Source organism: Tupaia chinensis, unplaced genomic scaffold (assembly GCF_000334495.1).
Source record: "Tupaia chinensis unplaced genomic scaffold, TupChi_1.0 Scaffold000047_1, whole genome shotgun sequence".
Classification (NCBI taxonomy): Eukaryota; Metazoa; Chordata; class Mammalia; order Scandentia; family Tupaiidae; genus Tupaia; species Tupaia belangeri.
The window spans coordinates 645,386-665,588 of record NW_006159505.1 but is presented as its reverse complement, the minus strand read 5'-3'; the positions used below and the strand labels follow the sequence as shown (position 1 = coordinate 665,588).

General features: G+C 44.9%; 2 protein-coding genes across 2 annotated transcripts; both read right to left on the bottom strand.

The window, feature by feature from the left end:
• Positions 1–6,316: 6,316 nt before the first annotated feature.
• On the bottom strand, positions 6,317–7,321 carry LOC102487178 (olfactory receptor 52K1). Its single transcript, XM_006140914.1, has one exon. The coding sequence runs from the start codon at positions 7,319–7,321 to the stop codon at positions 6,317–6,319; it is 1,005 nt and encodes a 334-aa protein (XP_006140976.1).
• Positions 7,322–11,102: 3,781 nt separating this feature from the next.
• LOC102481739 (olfactory receptor 52K1) lies at positions 11,103–17,916 on the bottom strand. Its single transcript, XM_006141128.1, has 4 exons — positions 16,974–17,916; positions 14,122–14,179; positions 13,365–13,473; positions 11,103–11,288 (listed from the first exon to the last, which is right to left on the bottom strand). Exons 1-4 carry the CDS (start codon positions 17,914–17,916, stop codon positions 11,103–11,105), a joined length of 1,296 nt encoding a protein of 431 aa, XP_006141190.1.
• Positions 17,917–20,203: the final 2,287 nt, after the last annotated feature.

Here is a 20,203-nt window from a genome sequence, read left to right as displayed (position 1 = left end):
ATCACTGGCTTCTTATCTATCTCCCTCTCTTGCCAATGGTCCCCTGCAGAGGACTTTTATAGAGGAGGGTGGAGTTGAAGAGTGAGGTGAGAGATGGATCATGACAGAATGAAGAGGTGGGAGGAAAATACATCCTGGAGGAAAAGCAGCCAAGAAGATGCCCAGGGCTCACGTTCTCTTCCTTCTCAAATATATCAGAGGATGGTCATCCTTTAGGAGGTGGGGGAAACTGACAGTGGCAGGCCATTGGTCTCCTAACCTAAACAAGATTGGTGTGTCTGTATCACACAAACTGTAATGTGCTGTTCTTTTTTGAAGGTATCTCAGGTAGGTTCCTTAGCTAGTTTCTTGGATAGTGGGCCCCAAAGCAGTTAATAAAGGAAAGGTAGAATAACAACCTTCTACAGAAAGAATGAAAACACACAGATCAGTTCACAGGCTGATACAGATCGTCAGAGAGATGATGAGATATTTCTAGAGTCAAGTCAATCAGACTTACACACTATTATAAGTGGAGAGAGCAGGATTAACATTAATTTGAAGGGTTTATGTTGTTTCTTTAAGCTATGATGACTATGTTGGAGCTGCAAAAACCCAAGAAGGGAAGAACAGGCTTGAAAAGTTGGAAGGTACGATGAGTGAATTGCATTTGACTATTTTGAGGACTCACAAAGTGAAGAGATTTCCAGCCAACAATCAGACATAAGGGTGGAAAACTCAGACAAATGATTAAGGCTAGAGATGTAAGTAGGGGTCATACTTTCATAGAGGACATCAGATAGAATCTATGAGGCAGACAGAAATATGGATGTCAGTGAAGGATTCAGAGAAAGAAACAGAGGGAGCAAGAACCAGGAGCAAATGGAGTGCTGGAAAACAGAGAGATTTGGTTGCTTTTAGAGACATCACAATAAAGAAATTTAAAGACTTGTAGAGAGGTCAGCAGGTGACATGGTAGTTAAGATGCTGGACTCCCACATGAGTGACCGCGGTTCAAGTCCTAGATCTGGCAGCCTGCTTTCTTACCTGCTTCTACCCTGACCCCAATTCTGTCTCTCTCTGGTGAGTGCACATGTCTTATACCAAATTAGAAAATAATAATAAAATTAAATCTTAAAACAAACAAACAAACAAACAAACAAACAAAAACCCCACCAAACTCATAGAGGTGGAAGATCCAGATAGCTGAATTACCCTATAAGGCTTAATATTCTGTTAGAGGAATGTGACAGACAGGAGAGCTGAGATGAAGATGCCAGGCGTCACATGCTTTCCGCAGAAAGAGGCATACCTCCTCCCCGGTGAAAGCCAAAGCCACTGCCAACTCCTTGATTTCCTCCTGTCCCCACAAACTGTTTGGCTCTTCCTTCAGTTCCCAGAGAGATTTCCCTTCTTGCCTCTGTCCTCAGAATATCTTCCACTTCTCTCTTCATTCCCCTTAGCTTATGAAAAGGTTCAAATCTCTATTCCTTAAGAAAATAAACCTTATCTTCATACATCCCCCTAGATCACACTGTTTCTCTTCCCCTTTAAAACCAAGCTCATAACACGTCTTTACCATATGCTATAATCACTGGCTTCTTATCTATCTCCCTCTCTTGCCAAGATTGAAAGTGCGCTTAGCAGGAAGACCACGTTTTCTTCATCTCTGTGTCAGTTTCCAGCATGGAACCTGCTGCAGAGCAGGTGCTCAGTAAGGGTTGTGTTGAAGGGCCCATGGATGCACCAAGGGATTTTATTGAGCGTTCTTCGTTGCAACTAAGCGCATCTGTTTGAGGTAGACTGTATGAATGAATGAATGAATGAATTAATTAATTAAAACCTAACCTCACCAAGGCTCAGAAGTTTCAAGTGATTTGCTTCATCTCATTTAGCAAAAAGAACCAGTCCTCAAATCTAGGTTTCTAGGACTTTTCTATCTACATCCTTCACACCCCACATGTGAGTCAGCGCTGGACAGGTTTCAAGACTTAATCTCAGTAGTGATGCTTAGTTAGCATTTACCAAATACTTATTACATGCCAGACATGATTCCAAGTGTTTTCCATATAGTATCTTTTTTCTTTTTCTTTTTTTTTTGAGAGAGGTTTTTGCTATAGGGCACATGCGCTCGCCAGAAAGACAGAGAGAGACAGAGAGACAGAAAGCGAGAAATCACCCCCTGGAGGGATGGCCACACCGCAATTCCTTCTCCTCTATTCTCCTCTCAGGATCTTGGGCACGCACGCAAATGTACCCAGCATGAGTTTAAGCCACAGGGTCTGGGACTTGAACCATGGTAAACTATATGGTAGTCCAGTGACATAGCCATTACTCCAACTGCTAGTCCCCGTATAGTATCTTTTTAATACTACAACAATCCTAAGAGATGGAAACTACCTGGGTTAAAAATCTCATATCTCCTCACCTTGGCAGCCTGGAGTTGTCTCTGAATGGATTGCAGCCTGCTGTGGTTTGCTTTGTCTCTGAAGAAGTACGACCTGAGGTTAGTGCCCAGCTCCAAGGCACTGATTTGAGCTGAGGGAGAGGGTGGATAATTAGATCTGTGGCTCCAGGGAAGGAGCCTGAGCAGATTCCCAGAGGGAAGTCATTTCCAGGGACTCAAAGGAGGAAACAAAGAGAAACTGGAAAAACTTTTCTTTCTCTTAGGGAGGACCCCAGGGAGAGGGGCTAAGTGAAGGTGACAGTATACTAACATTTTCATCCCAAAAGTTCTTGGTATTTCTCACAGAGAAGTCACCTCTGTTAATGGATGTCCCCCATTTTTTTTTTTTTGAGAGAGATTTTTGCTATAGGTGTGTGCACTCTCTGGAGAGACAGAGAGAAAGCAAGAAATCACCACCTCCACCCCCAGGGGAATGGCCATGCCACCATCCCTTCTCCTCCATTCTCTCTGGATTTTGGGCATGCATGCACACCCATCTGGTGTGAGTTTCAAGCTGCTGGGCCCGGGATTTGAATTGCAGTCAGCCATGTGGGAGTCTAATGCCTTAAACACTATGCTACCTGCTGGCCCCAGATATCTCCCATTTTACAGATGAAGCATTTGAGACTCTGAGAAAGCCAAACAGGTTTTAGGTTAGGCTTGATCCTGGGGGCACTAACAGGCATAAAATAGGTTACCGCTGGCCAGGTGGAATGGGGCTCACCTGAGGGAAAGGGGCTCTTACATTTTGGCTGTTACATGAAATTTAGCAGTCACCTGAGAGCTGGAAAGTGAACTTGGTGACAGTAGGAGAACCCAGTTATCGAAACAGGGACCCGATTTAGGGCCAGTGTGTTAATACGTGTGCCCACAGAAGCTGGAACACCCATGTGTGCGCACCCATGCTGAAGGTGGTGAGGTGTTTACTGCCCCATTCTAGACTGGAGCTAGGGCGGAAGGTGAACACATGTGAACTCTACTGTGAAAAGCCGGCACCACAGGCAAGTGCTGGCTCCTCTATGGAGGCATCACCAATTTGTCCTCTAGAATTCTGAAATAATAGGAGTGAAAAAAACTCTTTTTCTGCCTTTTTGGGATGAATTGAGTAATTTTTATGATTCCATTTTCTTTCTTTTTCTTTTTTTTTGAAAGACATTTATTGCTATAGGGCATGTGCACTTGCCAGAAAGACAGAGACAGAAAGCGAGAAATCACCCCTCAGGGAGGATGGCCATGCCGCAATCCCTTCTCCTCCATTCTCCTCTTGGGATCTTGGACATGCACGCACACAGGCCCAGCATGAGTTTAAGCCACTGGGTCTGGGACTCGAACCGTGGTTGACTACATGGGAGTCCAGCAACATAGCCATTATGCTGGTCCCTCCATTTTATTTCCTAGTTGGCTTATTAGCTGTACTTTGTTGTGTTACTACAGGGTTTGTTGTATACATCTTTAACTTGCCATGTCCTATCTTCAAGTAATGCCATGTCACAAAGAGCACAAAAGGACTTCAAGAAGTTGGTAGAGGGGTTGGCAGGTGGTGTAGTGGTTGAGGACGCAGGACTCTCCCATTGCTGAACACAGTTTGAGTCCCGGACTGGGTGGCTTGCTTTCTCATTTTCCCTCTCTCTTACTCTGTCCCTCTCTGGTCAAATTCAAATAAATAAATAAAATAAAATAAAATAATTTTTTAATAAAAAAACTTTACAAAAAAAGTTGGTAGAAAAAATGGAATTAAAGTAAAAATTTGGTGCAAAAAAATTGAAATCCATGTATAATTTTTCATAACATGCATTTTCCCATGAACTTTTTGAATACTTCTCCCAACGAAGGTTCTTAGAGCAGGATAATTTAATTTCCTCTCTTCTAGTATTTGTGTTATAATTGTCATGTTTTATTTCTGAATTAATTATAAACCTCACAGTATGTTATAATCCTTTGGCTATAAACAATGTATTATATCCTAAAGAGATTTAGAAAAATAAGACCAAAATAATTAATATTATGTTGCAAAAGTCATTCACATTGTTTATATGGCTGCAGTTTATTTTATGGTTGGTAGCACTCCAAAGTATGGCTGTGGCATAGCTTATTTCCTTAGTTTATCCCCAAAGGACACTTGCATTATTTGTGGTTTTTCACAATGAGGAACAATGTCCCTACAAATATTCTTGTATGTATGTTTTTCTTCTCTTTAGGAAAGAGACAAGAAGAAAAAGAGGGAAATGGAGACAGAGCTAGGTTTTTGTTTTGTTTTGTTTTGTTTTTAAATCTTACCAAAGCATGCATGTGCTTGTCAGACAGAGACAGAGTGAGGGAGAGTGAGGAAGCACCCTCCCATGGGAAATGGTCTTGCAGCAATCCATTCTCCCCCATCTCTCCCTTCTTTTGGGATTCTGGCACACACACATATGTGCACCAGCATGTTTCTCAAGACTTTGGGTTTGGAACTTGAGCTGTGAGATCAGCTTTGTGGGATGCAGTTACCTCAACCACCACACCAGAGACTGGCCTGAGGTTGGTATTTTTAACAGGGTTTTGCTGTGTTGTGATCTTTCTGCCCCATCCTCCCAATAGCTAGGATTATAGACATGCATAACCTCCCCCAGCATATTCAGGTTGTCTTAGAAACTGAGCCCAGGCCTCCCATGTGGCTTCCAGCTTCCCAGCAGTGGCACTATCTGTGTGGTACTGCAGCTGGGTCCATCTCTTCTTCATCTGTCCCTCCTTTAGGGATGTTGGGCATGTTGCACATGCATCTGGAAAGTTTCTCAAGCTGCCAAGTTTGGGACTTCAAAAGTTCATGGAAAATAGAATTAAAATATGAGTTTCTTTGGTGCAAAAATTTTTGAAATTCGCACATAATTTTTTTCATAATATGTATTTTCAAAAGACCCTTTGTACATTATTTCTGAAATCTTGTATTTTAGTATCTTTCCTTTGTTTTTGCATTTTGCTTTATTATTGTTACTATTTTTATACTTTCATTTGCTCTATATCATTTAGCTTATAGAGAGAATTTACCCAACATGAAATACACCTCAGACCAGTCCTGTTGAGAATACTATACATGTTATCATCAACTCTTAGTAAACCATTTCTGTGCCCCACAAATGTCTTACTTCTCTATTTTTCTCCCTAATTTCCTGCCCTACACTCTTCCCCTCTCCTACCCTCCTTCCGCACTGTCTCCAGTATCTTTCTTTCCGGCCATCTTATTCCTGACTCCACCACCTCTATTTTTGTATCTCCTGCTGACTTCTAGTCTTTTCATCTTTCTTTAGTTCAGAACCCCCCCTGTCTTCTCTGCCCTTCTCACATTTGGATGTCAGTCAGCACAATGGATCTTTCTCCAGTGCTTTCTCTGTTTCTCCACCGTATCCTTCTGACAATGGAATGAAACGTGCCTGGACTTCTCAGGGTGCATAAAGAAACTACACAACCATGTAGTTTGCATCCTCTTCACTCTTCTTTTTACGTCTGAAGAGGAGGATCCCTCCCTCTTTCACAACTCAGTTCCTGCTTTGCTCTTGTTCCCATACACTGCCTTATTTCACAGATAATCCCTTAGATTTTCTCTCCCTCTGGCTCCCTGTTAGGCAGGTACTGTGTAAGTGTAATAAACATTTCAAGAATGAATGAATGAATGAATGAATGAAACTCACATGCAGAAGGAAGGGGATAAAACTTAGAATTTAGAGACAGAAGTTTACTTTGCAGCTGGTTTCTGTGCAATTCTGGGCGAGTGGCTATTTTTCGAAAAATGAATGTAAGCCTCAAAGATGAATGTGGATAGCCAAGTCAAGCTATAGCAGGGATGACTTGCTCACATAGTTACCTTAACCTTGCTAAACAGTGAGAGTGATTTTAGGACCCACATGTCCTAGAGAATCAGCCAGGAAGCTCCCTCTGTGAGGGCAGAGCCTGGGCCTTTTCAGTGGGGACCTGCAGCTGGGTCCTTACGAACAGAATGGCCAGGTGCTGCCTAATTTCCTTGGTTCTGGCCCCATAGATGATGGGGTTGACCAGACATGGGAGCAGCAGGTAGAAGGCACTGAGCAGGTTGTGCACGTCCTGGGAGGCAGTGCGGGCCACTCGGTAGACGATGGATGAGGACATGGTGGAGGAGTACACGGTGAAGATGACCAGCAGGTGGGAGCCGCACGTATTCAGGGCCTTAGACCGAGCCCCTCCTGATGAGATCCTGAAGGCAGCATGGATGATGCGGGAATAGGAGGCTGCTAGCAGGAGCATGTCCAGGACTCTGTTGAAGATACGCACGGTGAGTCCCACAGTCTTGTTCAGGGAAATGTCCCCACAGGAGAGTTTCATCAGGGCCATGTGTTCACAGGCAAAGTGATGGATGACATCTGAGCGGCAAAAGCGAACCCGGGAGGCCAGAAATACCACTGGGGCAACAATGCAAATGCTCCTGGCAGCTGCCACCACCACCAGGCCAGCCAGCAGCTGGCCTGTCACTATCTCTGAGTAGCGCAGTGGGTAGCAGATGGCGACATAGCGGTCCAGAGCCATGACTAGAATGATGTTACAGTCAAAGACAATGAGGAAGTAGATGCAGAACATCTGGACCAGGCAGCGAGCCAGGGAGATGCGGTTGAAGTGTGTGGAGAAGCTGAAGAACATGGCGGGCAGCACTGTGGTGGCGACACAGATGTTGACAGTCAGGAGCAGGGCGATGAGCAGGTACATGGGCTGGTGAAGGCTTCTCTGGGCCACCACTGTGTGGATGACCAGGGCATTGGCAGAGAGGATCACCAGGTAGAGGGTGAGGAAGGGCAGCACCAGAAGTGCACGGGCCTCCTGCAGCCCCGGGAAGCCCACCAGAAGGAAGCTGGTGTAGGACTCATTGGAGCTTCCATTGCTCCTTCCTGACATCTTCCCCTGGAGGTGCAGGACAGCTCTAGTGAGAGAAAAGGGGCAAGAGGCCTGAGTCCTGTTCAGCCCTTGCCAGCTTCAGCCTTCTCAGACTGGACTGGGTGCTCTGACCTCCATCAAATACAAGATTTCTACAGAGAAAAAGAAGAGTTTTTGTTACCATTTAGGGAGATGCTTCAAGAAATAACTACCTTGCATAGCACCAACTTATTTGTTTTTCTATAAAAATCCCTCATTGGAGCCAGCAGGTGGTGTGGTGGTTAAGGGCACAGGACTCCCACATGGCTGCCTGTGGTTCGAGTCCTTGACCTGGCGTCTTGCATTCTTTACTTTTTCTTTCTTTCTCTCATTTTGTCTCTCACTGATCAAATTTAAAAATAATAAGAACAAATAAAATATAATGAATAAATAATTATTAAAAAAATCTTTCATTTTGGGACCAGCAGATGGTCTAATGGTTACCATTCTGAATTTCCACGTAGTCGACTATAGTTCGAGTCTCAGACCTGGTGGCTTAAAATTCACGCTGGACGTGTTTGTGTGCATGCCTGAAATCCTGAGAGGAGAATGGAGGAGAAGGGATTGTGGCATGGCCAACCCCCCTGGGGGGTGATTTCTTGCTTTCTATCTCTCTGTCTCTCTCCGGTGAGCACATGTGCCCTATAGCAAAAATCTCTCTTAAATTTTTTTTAATCCTTCATTTTTTTCTTTTCACTAACCTTATTGAGGGCCTGTTTTGTGCTAGACTCGCCACTAGAAGCTTGGAACATACAATGAATAATTGTCTCTGTCTTGAATGACCTTATATTGTACTGAGCAAGACTGAAGTGACAGGAAGAAATAAAATGCAGTGAAAAGCAGGGGTTATAATGGGATCTTGTCTATTCTCCTTTCTTGTAGTATATCCAAAGCCACAAAACAAAACACAAAGCAAGTATCCTTTCTTCGTTCTAAACCTGAATGGAGGAAGACTTCCTAGGTGGGGTTCACAGAGGAGGTGGCTAAAAACTGTTGCTGCAACCCTTAGAGGGGTTGGCCACCTGGAGAGTATAAAGGGTGGAAGAGCCTGAGAGGGAAAGCCTTTGGACAAAGCTGATGTTTTCCTTTACCACATCTCATTGGGGCAGAGGTGGTACAGAAAAGGGAGTTTACTTCTCATCTTGAACTGGTAGAGGGGCTTTAAAAACACAGAGCTGGGAACCTAAATTGTCTAGCTATGCATATGATGTCCCAGTTTTTAATCAAAAATAGCATTGAATAGAATAATTTGTTCTTAGTAAATCTATGTGTGGTTGTCTAGAGATGACCTCTTTCGTTTGTTGACATTATTCACTAACTGTCTTTTCCAGGAGTTTGACAGGGATTGAGTTTGTGTTGCCACCACCCGCCTTCCTCTCCTTTTGGCGAATTAATATCCTTGCCAATTTCCATTATTTCTCCATGATTTCTTAAAGACTATTGGGAGAAAACCAGGAAAACATCTGCTAGTTCTTTCAATAACCAGGAATGTAATACCATAGGTGGATATTTTCTTATAATCTCTTTCCTATCTGGGTTTTATTTCCTTCTTAACTAGGTATATTCTGCCTCCCTGGTTTCAGAGTAGTTCATATAGTTTAAAAGATAGAATAAAAATGGGTGATGAGCAGTTTCTCTCTGTCACAGTACTGTTCAGTACTGTATCAACCAACTAAGCCCTACAGGACCCTGTGTCTTGGTTTTTTCCTTCCCTCTTCTTCCTTCTCCTCCCACTCCAACTTCTCCTCCTTTTGGGAAACAATCATCTGAAAACTTCATTCTCCCCAACCCTGACTGCACAATTGTCGCCCCTTCAGAAATAAGGACCTCTAATCTATAGATCTTTAAGGACCATTCCAGGCTGACCCCAAAGCATGAGAGAAGAGGCTGGAGTGAAGATCCTGGAACTGAGGCTAAGGAAGGCAGTCCTGGTTCAAGCTGTATACGTACAGGTATACAATTCAGGTTCATGGCTACGTATCTTTTTTGTTTGTTTTTTTGAGAGGTTTTTGCTACAGGGCACATGCGCTCGCCAGAAAGAGAGAGACAGAGAGACAGAAAGTGAGAAATCACCCCCCGGGGGGATGGCCACACTGCAATCCCTTCTCCTCCATTCTCCTCTTGGGATCTTGGGCACACATGCACACGCACCCGGCGTGAGTTTAATCCACCGGGTCTGGGACTCGAACCATGGTCGACTACATGGGAGTCTAGCAACATAGCCATTATGCTAACTGCTGGTCCCCACAGCTATGTATCTTTAAAACCCCTCTCACTAGACCAACATGGAGTCTGGGGAGGGACAAAGAAGGCAGGACCTGCTTATATCTCAAGGTATTTAGTGGGTAGAGAACCACAGAGGCAGGGAGAGGGGAGGGTGATTATCCCTGCTCTTCTTCCCACTGAGATCACAGGATCAGAGGACCAAAGCACCAGAGACCTACAGAATCTAAAAACCTTGTGTCATCTGAGTAGGGCTGTCCCTTAGGGGGACAGAGTCCTGCCCTCTAGCAGGAGTGTAATCCGTTTAAAGTACCCTGATCAGTGGATGCTTAGCCTCTGCTTTCCTCCCCTTCTTACTGGGAAGGGTGAAGGTTTCTTTGCAGCCATCCTATTTTGGGTCACCCATCCTCTTGAGAAACAGCCCATCTTCTCACAGGGTGGTCTGTCTTAGTATGGGACAAAACTCACTCTTAAGAAGCTCTGTGTTGAGCTATGCTCATTCTCTCTGAATATTCCCCACACTGTGCCTAGCTGTGCTCCCTGGAGCCACACAGAGCCTATCTTATCTACGAAACCTAGCCCTTCAGTGAAGGAGCTTTTACGGTCAAGTGCTTGGGTTGGGTACAAGGTGATCCTAAGAGGACAGGGTAGCAAGTGTGTTTTTTCTGTCTCCTCACCTCACAGGAAACAGCAGAGGGTGAGGGTGGTTCTGAAAAGGAAAAGAAGGGTTGGATCCTTGGGAACCAGACTGAGTAGAGAAGGACCTAAAGGTGAGACATGAAGGTAGCTCCTGGGGCGGTGGAGGAAGACAGACTTCGTTTTGAATTCTAGTTCTGCCACTTAATATGTGCAACTCTGGGCAAAAGACTTAGGCAATCCTTTTCTGTAAAATGGGAATTATATTATTGGCCTTATGGGATGACAGGGAGAATTAAATTGCTGAAAAGTGTAAAGCTGACAGATTGGTCCTTTGGCTGGTGGTTAAGGGAGCTGTACCACATGGCCAACCATGTAGTTTGAATCTTGGCTCCAGTGGCTTGAAAAACATGCTGAGCTCATGTGCATGCATGCCCCAAATCTTGACAGGATGGAGAAATGCAGGAGAAGGGATCGTGACATGACCATGCCCCATTGGGGGAGTGCTCTTCCCCTCTCCCTTTCTATCTGTCTCTCTTTCTCTATATGGCAAGTGCATGTGCCCTCTAGCTAGCAATGAAAAACAAAGCAACACTTGTAAAGCTGATGAATAGTTTAGGTGCCTTATCAAATTGGGAGACCCTTTTTCTCCAGTCTCCTTTTGGAAGGGAAAGGAAGTGGGCCAAGGGCATGGCCTCAAACCCTCGATGTGAGATGGGAGTTTGGGGGCAGAGGAAAGGCTCCTGCCTTGGTCAGTGTGCGTGGGAAACACACAGGGATCTCCCTTCATTCTACCCTTCAGTCTGTAGCCATGGATCTCAGACAGTCTCTGTTTCCATCATCCAGAAAAGGGAAGATTTAGTCTTAAATCTGTTCTGCACTCAAAGCAGAGTCCAGGAGGACATTAGTAGTGCTTCCCAGTGTGAGGAGAGCCCCTATCCTGATGGGATGGTGGGTCCTCAGGCACATAACCTTGCTGATTGAGTGTGCCATGTCGAGGCACACAGAGAAGGTTGTATGTGTTGAGGGGTGGCAAAGATAAGAGAGGCATGGCTGACTTGGTAGCCACTTTGAGCTGCTTCATCGACACCTATAGGAGAGGACTAGGTTTTTCTTATCTTCATAGAAGAGAAAAAAGAGTAAGTGGAACTCAATCTACTACAAGATAGCTCTGGGTTAGGTTCAGATGATGCCTCAGGAGACATTTCCATTTTCAAAGATCTTCAGACCCAAGATTAAAGGCTGGGAAGATGAATACTCAGGGGTGATCCCTTCTTTCTCTCTAGACTAGGGGAAGTTAGAACACTTGACAAGAGGATAGGGGAGGCCAGGATGTTTTTACCTCTATTCTCTGGGCTAAACTCTCACTGTCTTCCAAGTGAGAGCCTTCCCACCAGTTCCCTGCTTGCCAAGCACAGACTTTTACTTACCAGGACTTACACAGGCAGAAGGGAGGACAGGCCAGGGCAGGTCTGGGTTCCCCAAGCATACAGTTAAATTCACTTCACTCCTCCCTGGGGGATTGCCATTGTGTCCCTACTCCCAGGCTCTGACTTAGCCTATTAGCAGAACTCCAGGGATATCCATGATGAGAGCATGTCCTTGCAGGACCCCAAGGGTAGAGAGCAGCATCTTGGTTTAGACACGCTAGGGAACAGTGAGGAGGATTGTTTGGGGAAAGTTGGGGGGGCTTTACAGAGGGTAGTTTTTCAGGATTCTCCTTTGACTCTGCATCCATCCTCATCCATCTGATGATTCAACCACTTGTTGACCCTAGTGAACCCCTATATCTCTATTTACAAGTCTCTCCCTTGAACCCCAGACCTGTTTGACTGCTGTTTGAAAATCTCCACCTGAATATTCTATAGAAAACACTAACTTATCAAGTCCTGCACTGAAGTCATGCCTTTATTCCAAAAAGCTGTGCTAAGCTAGAAATGTTATCACTGCTCCCCAGTTTTCTAGAATGAGAGAGAGAGTGACACACACACACACACACGCACACACACTGAAAGAGAGGGAGAATATGAATGAACATCAGTCAGGGTTGGAAAAGACACCCAAGGTTGCTCCCTCTTCATACCCAATCCCTTCTCAAGTCCCGATAAGCCTGGTTTTTCCTCACAATGTGTTCCTCATCTCTGTTCCTGTCACTGTTAACGACCCTATTTTGAGTAACATTACCTGTTTATTTGTTTATTTCTTAGTGTTGCTATAGGGCATGTGTACTTGCTGGGGAGGGAGGAAGGGAGGGAGGGAGAGAGAGAGAGAATCATTACCCCAAGAGGGATGGCCATGTCAAAATCCCTTCTCCATTCTTCTCTTGGGATTTTGGGCACACACCTGGTGTGATTCTCAAGTCACCATTCTGGGTCTCAAATTACGCAGTCAGCCATGTGGGATCCAGCCACCTCAACCATCACAGCACCTGCTGGCCCTCAGGTCTGTCTTCTAGCTGTCTTTTCTCTATCTCACATTCAGTAGAGAGTACAGCCATTGAAATTTATTTTTCTTAGTCTTTGCTAACTTGGTAAATGAAAAGTGGTATCTCCTTGATTACCTGTGTTAGTTAATATTGGCATTGGCCGTCATTAAAAAATTAAATTAAAAATGTCTGTATACTAGCTCCTTTTCTATTTCATGAATAAGCTATTTATTACAACTTATTAAAAAGATCTTAATGTTTACTTGGTTAACTCCTCTCCTTGAATTTCCACTCTCTCCATGATAAGACCCAAACTCTCCAGTGGGGCAGGAAAGACTCTATGCTTGATGACTGCTTGATCTGTCCCCACCGTAATGACTAATACCTACCATGTCATGTTTTGAGAATCTAAAATGCATTAGGCATATTGTCAGGCACTTGTATATAATAGGTTCTTGCAGTGTTCACAACAACCTAAGAGGATAGGTTTTACCTTTCCATCTGGAAACTTAGGAAACTGAGGTAGTTGAGTACATACTGAAGTACAGTGCTTAAAACTTACTGTATGAATCTCATCGTTTCATATCACGGGACTTTTTACAGGGCTCTGTTAGCTGAATCTGAAGTTTTAGCTGGGAGGGGAGGCAAGGGGTGAATATAGAAGGAGACCTAGAAAGGCCAGAGGGGCTACACTGGATAAACCATAAGCTGAGAGCAGTTCTTGAGCCACGTACAAGTTACAAAGCCCAGGGCTCGGCAGCCAAGCCAGCGGTAGATGCAGGAAGGGAAAGGGCCAAAGGTCTGATGCATGGTACTGAGTGCAGGAACTGAGACCAATGTGGCTTCTTGGCTGGGATAAGTGATGCACAGGGAGCTCTACTGTGTCCAAGGGGCAGATGAAGCTCAGGTAGAGTCAAGACGTCACTTCTAGCTGGGTATCTGATCTGAGAATACTGAAGCCTGGGGCAAACTAGGTATGCTCAGAGACCTGCTCAGATCTGGGGTAAGCTCAGATCTGAGTAAACAGCACTTTAGTAGAGCCAGCAGGAGGGAGGCAGGGTGACTGAACCAGACATGCTGATTTCAGAGTGAGTGAGGCTCAGGTTCTGAAGAGGAATGTGGAATACTCAGGGATTTTGGGCTCAGCAGCCATACATAGTGGGGAAGAAAGCCATGGAGAGTCCTAAGTCATGCAGCCAGGGGCATATCGTGAGGCTGTGGAGGGGAGGTGGCTACTTGGCACTCATGGCTTTGGTCAGATACTCTGGATCCTGAATCTGGCTCTAGGACTTCCCAGGAAACCAAGCCCAGCTGGGGTTTTGGATATAGAACATGTTTCATGCCCTGTCACAGGGTGGACCAAAGTCTGCCCAGTCTGCACTCAGCGGGTACAGGGAGGGGCTGACTGCACCAGCCTCCTGGGGCCATCTGCTCACATCAGCCTACTCTAAGAGGCCCGGATCAGCACACCTTTTTTGGGTTTCTCCAAGGGTATTACTCTTTTCTGCCCTCACCAATTTTCTGTTTCCAGTCCAAATAAAGGTACATCTTGATATCTATTGAGAAGGAGCAATTGACATTCACTGAGTTCTGGCTATGGTTTGGAGATCACAGGAGGTTTTTCCCAATACATCAACCTGTGGGCTTTGCGAGCTGCTCACATCCTTCTCCCTACCATTTCTGGGTCCTGACTACTTAGTCCATCCACCAACAAGTCCCCAGTAGGGACAACTGAGAGGCAACTAGATCAGAATCTCAGCTATTTATTCGAATTGCCATTTAGTGATAAGAATCAATCGCTAATTTCTGAGATTTTCATACTCAGTTATGCTTTAAGCATAAACTTAAAGCAAGATGTAAAGAAACAAAAATATGAAGATGTAATCTTATATCTTCATATTTAATGTTAACCCAGTTTAATATAACTTTGATTTTCTCTCAGGTTTAAGTAGAAAAGAATTATTCCCATAAAATTTTCTCCCCTCTGGCTCTTATGTATCAGTAATTTCTTAACCTAGTGGTATACCAGACCAACCTTGTTAGTTAAAAACAAACAAACATCAGTTAGTGTAATGACTATGTCGCTGGACTCCCATGTAGTTGACCGCGGTTCAAGTTCCGGACCCAGTGCCTTAAAACTCACACCGGGCACATGTGCATGCGTGCCCAAGATTTCGAGAGGAGAATGGAGGAGAAGGGATTGCGGTGTGGCCATCTCCCCTGGGGGATGATTTCTCGCTTTCTGTCTCAAAACACTCCAAACAAACAAACTAATGATATATTTATAAGCATTTTAAAAAGCCCTCCATTCAAAGCAATAGTTTCCCAACTGTTTCTAAATACCTATTGAATGAGACTCTGTAGCAACTGTAGTCATATCTCTTTATTCATTTATTTATCGGTGTAATATTTCATTTAATTTGCTGGGGGAGCTTGTGCTCTCTAGAAAGAGACAGAGAGATAGAGAGAGGCAGAGAGCACCTCCCAATGGGGTGTAGTCATGTCATAATCTCTTCATTTCTCTGTCCTGTCAGGATTTGGGGCATGCACACACACATACCTGGTGTGCTTGTCAAACTGCTGGGGTTGGAATTCACGCTGTGCCTGGTCAAGTGAGAGCCAGCTCCCTTAACCACCAGGCCGTGGGGCTGGCCCAGCAGTCATCAGTCTTTATGAGAGTCTCATGCACCCCTCTAACTCCAGTCCTGAGACTAATCCTTGGGGACTATGGAGCCAGGTGTTCCCGAACTCCTCCTTTTGCTAGATGCAGGTGGTCTTACTCTGGTCTTCAGCAGGCTTAGAAGATGTGATGAGGGACTCCATCCCATCTCTTCTCATTTGTCTATGGTGTAGGCCAACAATCCAGCCATCCTTTACCAGGGCTTCTTGTTCACAGAGGCAAACAAGTTATTGTGTGCTTGTTCTTCAATCCCAACTAATATTTTGTGAGTAGTTATTATGAGACAGGTCTTCAAAACATCCACGGGAAATGCATAGTACAGAAAAACTATGCATGGATTTCAAATTATTTTTACACCACAATGAACCAATACTTTAATTCCATTTTTCCTCGAAGAATTTTCCATTCTTCATATATAGGTGTCACCCAGTGATACGGTCACCCAGCATGTGCTCCACTTCTACCTCCACCCAGTTAAGTACACTGAGAAACTTTACATAAGATAAAAGCAATAAAATCACAGTTATTTACTTAATAATTCAGGCAGTTTTGTTGCAGGTTTTACAGCTCAACTACTGCCAAATATTTTCCTCGTATTTGGAAAGGCTGATGTGTTCCTCTCTAACAACTTAAAAAATGCATTTGATTTTTTTTTTTTTTTGGAGAGGTTTTTGCTATAGGGCGCGTGCACTCGCCAGACAGACAGAGAGAGACATAGAGACAGAAAGTGAGAAATCACCCCCCGGGGGGATGGTCACGCCACAATCCCTTCTCCTCCATTCTCCTCTCGGGCTCTTGGGCACGCACGCACACGCGCCCGGCGTGAGTTTTAAGCCACCGGGTCCGAGACACGAACCGTGGTCGACTACGTGGGAGTCCAGTGACATAGCCATTATGCTAACTGCTAGTTCCCATAAACGCATTTGAACAATTTAGAAATGATTGGCTTTTTTCTCCTTTTTAAATAATTAAAAATGTTTTAGAAAATTTGTCACATCTTTACTATGCTTTTCCCTTCTGTGTGATTATTTTTAGGAGCTGTTTAAGAAAGAGAGACTTGTGAAAACACTGACATTCTAATTACTTTGGTATTTCTTGCTGTATAATTGTGTTATGTAATAAGTAGGCACATTGTGGGACATTGGTTGGAAGAACTGGTTGAGACCCTTGTGTGAGGGTTGAGAACCTCTCCCTGTTTCAGAGAAATTATGAAAGAGATGGACCAAGCTCAATATGTAATTCTGGCCTGGATCCTTTTGTTACAAGGAACATCATTGAAAGAAGTAGAGAGTCTGGAATGGGGCATGAGATCAGATGACATCATGGCTCCATGTCGGCTTCCTGATCCTGAAGGTTGAGGGTGAATGTCTTTGTTTATAGAGATGCTCAGCTGAGTATTCAGGAGAAATGTGGCAGTGTATCGGCGATTGATGCAACTAGTACTGTATTTGTAACGAATATGTAAATTTGCAATCGTTTTGAAAATCTTAAGTAATAACGATATACAGTGACTCTTAGATATCTCGAGGAAAAGAAATGGAGAATGAGAAAAATTATGATAGTGAATATGATGTGTACTAGCAGGTTCTTACATCTCCATTCACTGTCTTCCTCTCACATCTGGGAAAATCAAATGGGAATGAGTCCATGGACAGGGGCTTAGCACATACCTGTTCTCTGAAACAACCTCACTAGGTGCTGCCTGATTTCCTTGGTTCTGGCCCCGTAGATGATGGGGTTGACCAGACACGGGAGCAGCAGGTAAAAAGCACTGAGCAGGTTGTGCACATCTTGGGAAGCAGAACGGGCCACTCGGTAGACGATGGATGAGGTCATAGTGAAAAAGTAGACAGTGAAGATGACCAGCAGGTGGGAGCCACAGGTGTTCAGGGCCTTGGACCGGGCCCCCACTGATGAGATCCTGAAGGCAGCATGGAGGATGCGGGAATAGGAGGCTCCTAGCAGAAGCATGTCTAGGACTCTGTTGAAGATGCGCACGGTGAGTCCCACAGTCTTGTTCAGGGAAATGTCTCCACAGGAGAGCTTCATCAGGGCCATGTGTTCACAGGTAAAGTGGTGGATGACATCTGAGCGGCAGAAGCGAACCCGGGAGGCCAGAAACACCACTGGGGTCACACTGCAAATGCTCCAGGCAGCTGCCACCACCACCAGGCCAGCCAGCAACTGGCCTGTCACTATCTCTGAGTAGCGCAGTGGGTAGCAGATGGCAACATAGCGGTCCAGGGCCATGACTAAGAGGATGTTGCAGTCAAAGATAACAAGGAAGTAGATGCAGAACATCTGGACCAGGCAGCGAGCCAGGGAGATGCGGTTGAAGTGTGTGGAGAAGCTGAAGAACATGGCGGGCAGCACTGTGGTGGCGACACAGATGTTGACAGTCAGGAGCAGGGCGATGAGCAGGTACATGGGCTGGTGAAGGCTCTGCTGGGCCGCCACCGTGTGGATGACCAGGGCATTGGCAGAGAGGATCACCAGGTAGAGGCTGAGAAAGGGCAGCACCAGGAGGGTGCGGGACTCCTGCAGCCCCGGGAAGCCCACCAGGAGGAAGCTGGTGTAGGACACATTGGAGTTTCCGTTGCTCCACTCTGACATCTTCCCTTGGGAGTGTAGGCTGTCTCTAGGGAGAGAAGATGGGCAGGCGATCTGAGTCCTGTCCCTAGCCCTCTTCAGCCCCAGCCTCATCAGGCTGGACTTAGTGGTGCAACCTTCATGAGCCTCTTATGTTCCTAGAGAGAGAATGAAAGGTCATTTCCCCCCATTTAATCGTATGTTTCAAGAAATCACATCATTCTATAGCTGCATTTGGTTCATTTTGTTTCTTTGTTTCTGTAAGTTACAGATTTCTTTATTCTTCCTTTTACATCTTTACTGACTACCTACTTTGTGCTAGGCCATATGCTAGGTACATGGAGTACAGCATCGAATGAGTGAGTCCACGTCTTACTGAGCAGTCAAGTAACGACAGGCAGTGGTCTGAACACCACATGTTACAGTATGCTCAAGAAACATATCCCCAAATACTATCTATCTTTAACACCCACCAGGCCCAGGATGGACTGGTGCCTGGTCCGTTGAGACTATTTCCGCTCTTGCTATATTCTCCATTCTTCTGATCTGGGGAGATGGAAAGTCATGAGTTACAAGCCAGGGAGAGGAAAAGAAGCACAAAGAGAAGATGTAGGTGAAATACTGAAGGGCAACCATTTCCCACCCTGGCATCCAGTCTGAGGAAGGCACAAGTGTTGTTTTCCTCTTTTAATTTCAAAGTTTAGAGCTCTTATTATGTGGTTGCATTGAATATTTGAATACTGAAATGAGATTATTATTATTATTGTCAGAGGGCATATGCACTTGCCAGGGAGAGAGAGAGAGAGAGAGAGAGAGAGAGAGAGAGAAGAGAGAGAGAGAGAGAAAGCACCCCCTTTGGGGCATGCTCATGCCAAAATTCCTTCTCCATTTTTTCTATCCTGCTGGAATTTGGGGTGCACACAAGTGCCTAGCATGTTTTTTGAACTGCTGTGCTTTGGGATTCAAAGTCAGCTTGGCTATGTGGAATCTGGCTCCCTTAACCACTAGGCTACAAGGCTGGCCCTATGAGGTTATATAAACTAAAAGTAATCAAAGGACTGTTTAATATTATCGAAGAATTAACAAAATCTTAATAGAACCTTCCTGAGATTTTGTCCAAAAAGTACTGCTGATCAGTTCTGAATTGAGAACAGGCAGGTAAACAAGTGTGGCTCTTCCCAGGTAATGGTGTCAGTAGAAGGAGGAGCTGTGGAACAGTTGTGCACAAGATTCAGAAGCACCGTGGGTGAAGATCTGTTTCTGCCGCATATAGGTTGGGAGACAAGTGAGAGAAAGATTTATTGAGGAAAGCTAACCTCCGTAAATTATTTGCTGAGTTCAAGATTGTCAGGTGCTTCCAGTTTTAGCAAGTTCATTAAAATGGAACTGAAATGTAGATATTTAGAGATCACCATTTATCTTTTTTCACTGTTCACACAAGCCTATTTTAGGTGTTTGACAGGGGTCACCTGTAAACTTTACTGTCGGTAACCGACGTTAGCTTCTTTCCTCCCATTTTGCCAAACTTTAGATTTTCCCAAAAGTTTCTTAGGAATGTTCTGGAGGAAAATTTGCAAAACATCTTCAGATCGTTTCAGTACGTGTAAGGAGTTGGAGGAAAAGATCTGAATTTCACTAGCTCTGAACGGTACATTTTGGCAGTCTCCTACCATGACGGGCTTTAGTTCTTTCAGGTATGCTTTTTCTGCCTTTTCTGGTTTCAAGCTATTTTCTCATGGTATGGAGATGGAGATGAAATGAAGATGAGAAATTTCTTTCTTTTTTTTTTTTTTGGAGAGGTTTTTGCTATAGGGCGCATGCGCTTACCAGACAGACAGATAGAGACAGAGAGATAGAAAGTGAGAAATCCCCCCCTAGTGGGGATGGCCACGCCACAATCCCTTCTCCTCCATTCTTTTCTCGGGATCTTGGGCACGCACGCACACGCGCCCAGCGTGAGTTTAAGCCACTGGGTCCAGGCCTCGAACCACGGTCGATTATGTGGGAGTCCAGCGACATAGCCATTACGCTAACTACTGGTCCCAAGATGAGCAACTTTATTTTTTTCCTTAGTATTGCTTATCTGCCAAGATCCATAGAGCCCGTTGTTTTTTTGCCCTTTCCCTCCAATCTAAGCTGCCTGAAACCCCCACTCTGGCCCATGCCAACTGCAAGTTGTGCCTCTTCTATGGCTGGCTCTCCCCCAGACCTTCTGAAGCTCTCCTGGACTGCAAGAGAGGAGGCTATGAAGCTGGGGGCCTGCATCCAACGCTTGCTGAGGCGGATGCCCTTGCCCAGGCTAGGGCTCTCA

Excerpts from the sequence above, each read along its gene's own strand:
- LOC102481739 (XM_006141128.1), bottom strand. The coding sequence starts at position 17,916 with ATGTCAGAGTGGAGCAACGGAAACTCCAATGTGTCCTACACCAGCTTC. Across the intron at positions 14,180-16,973 it reads GAGGTTGTTTCAGAGAACAG|ATATCAAGATGTACCTTTAT; the intron begins GTATGTGCTAAG and ends CCTTCTCAATAG. Across the intron at positions 13,474-14,121 it reads ATTGGTGAGGGCAGAAAAGA|CCAAGAAGCCACATTGGTCT; the intron begins GTAATACCCTTG and ends CACTTATCCCAG.
- LOC102487178 (XM_006140914.1), bottom strand. The coding sequence starts at position 7,321 with ATGTCAGGAAGGAGCAATGGAAGCTCCAATGAGTCCTACACCAGCTTC.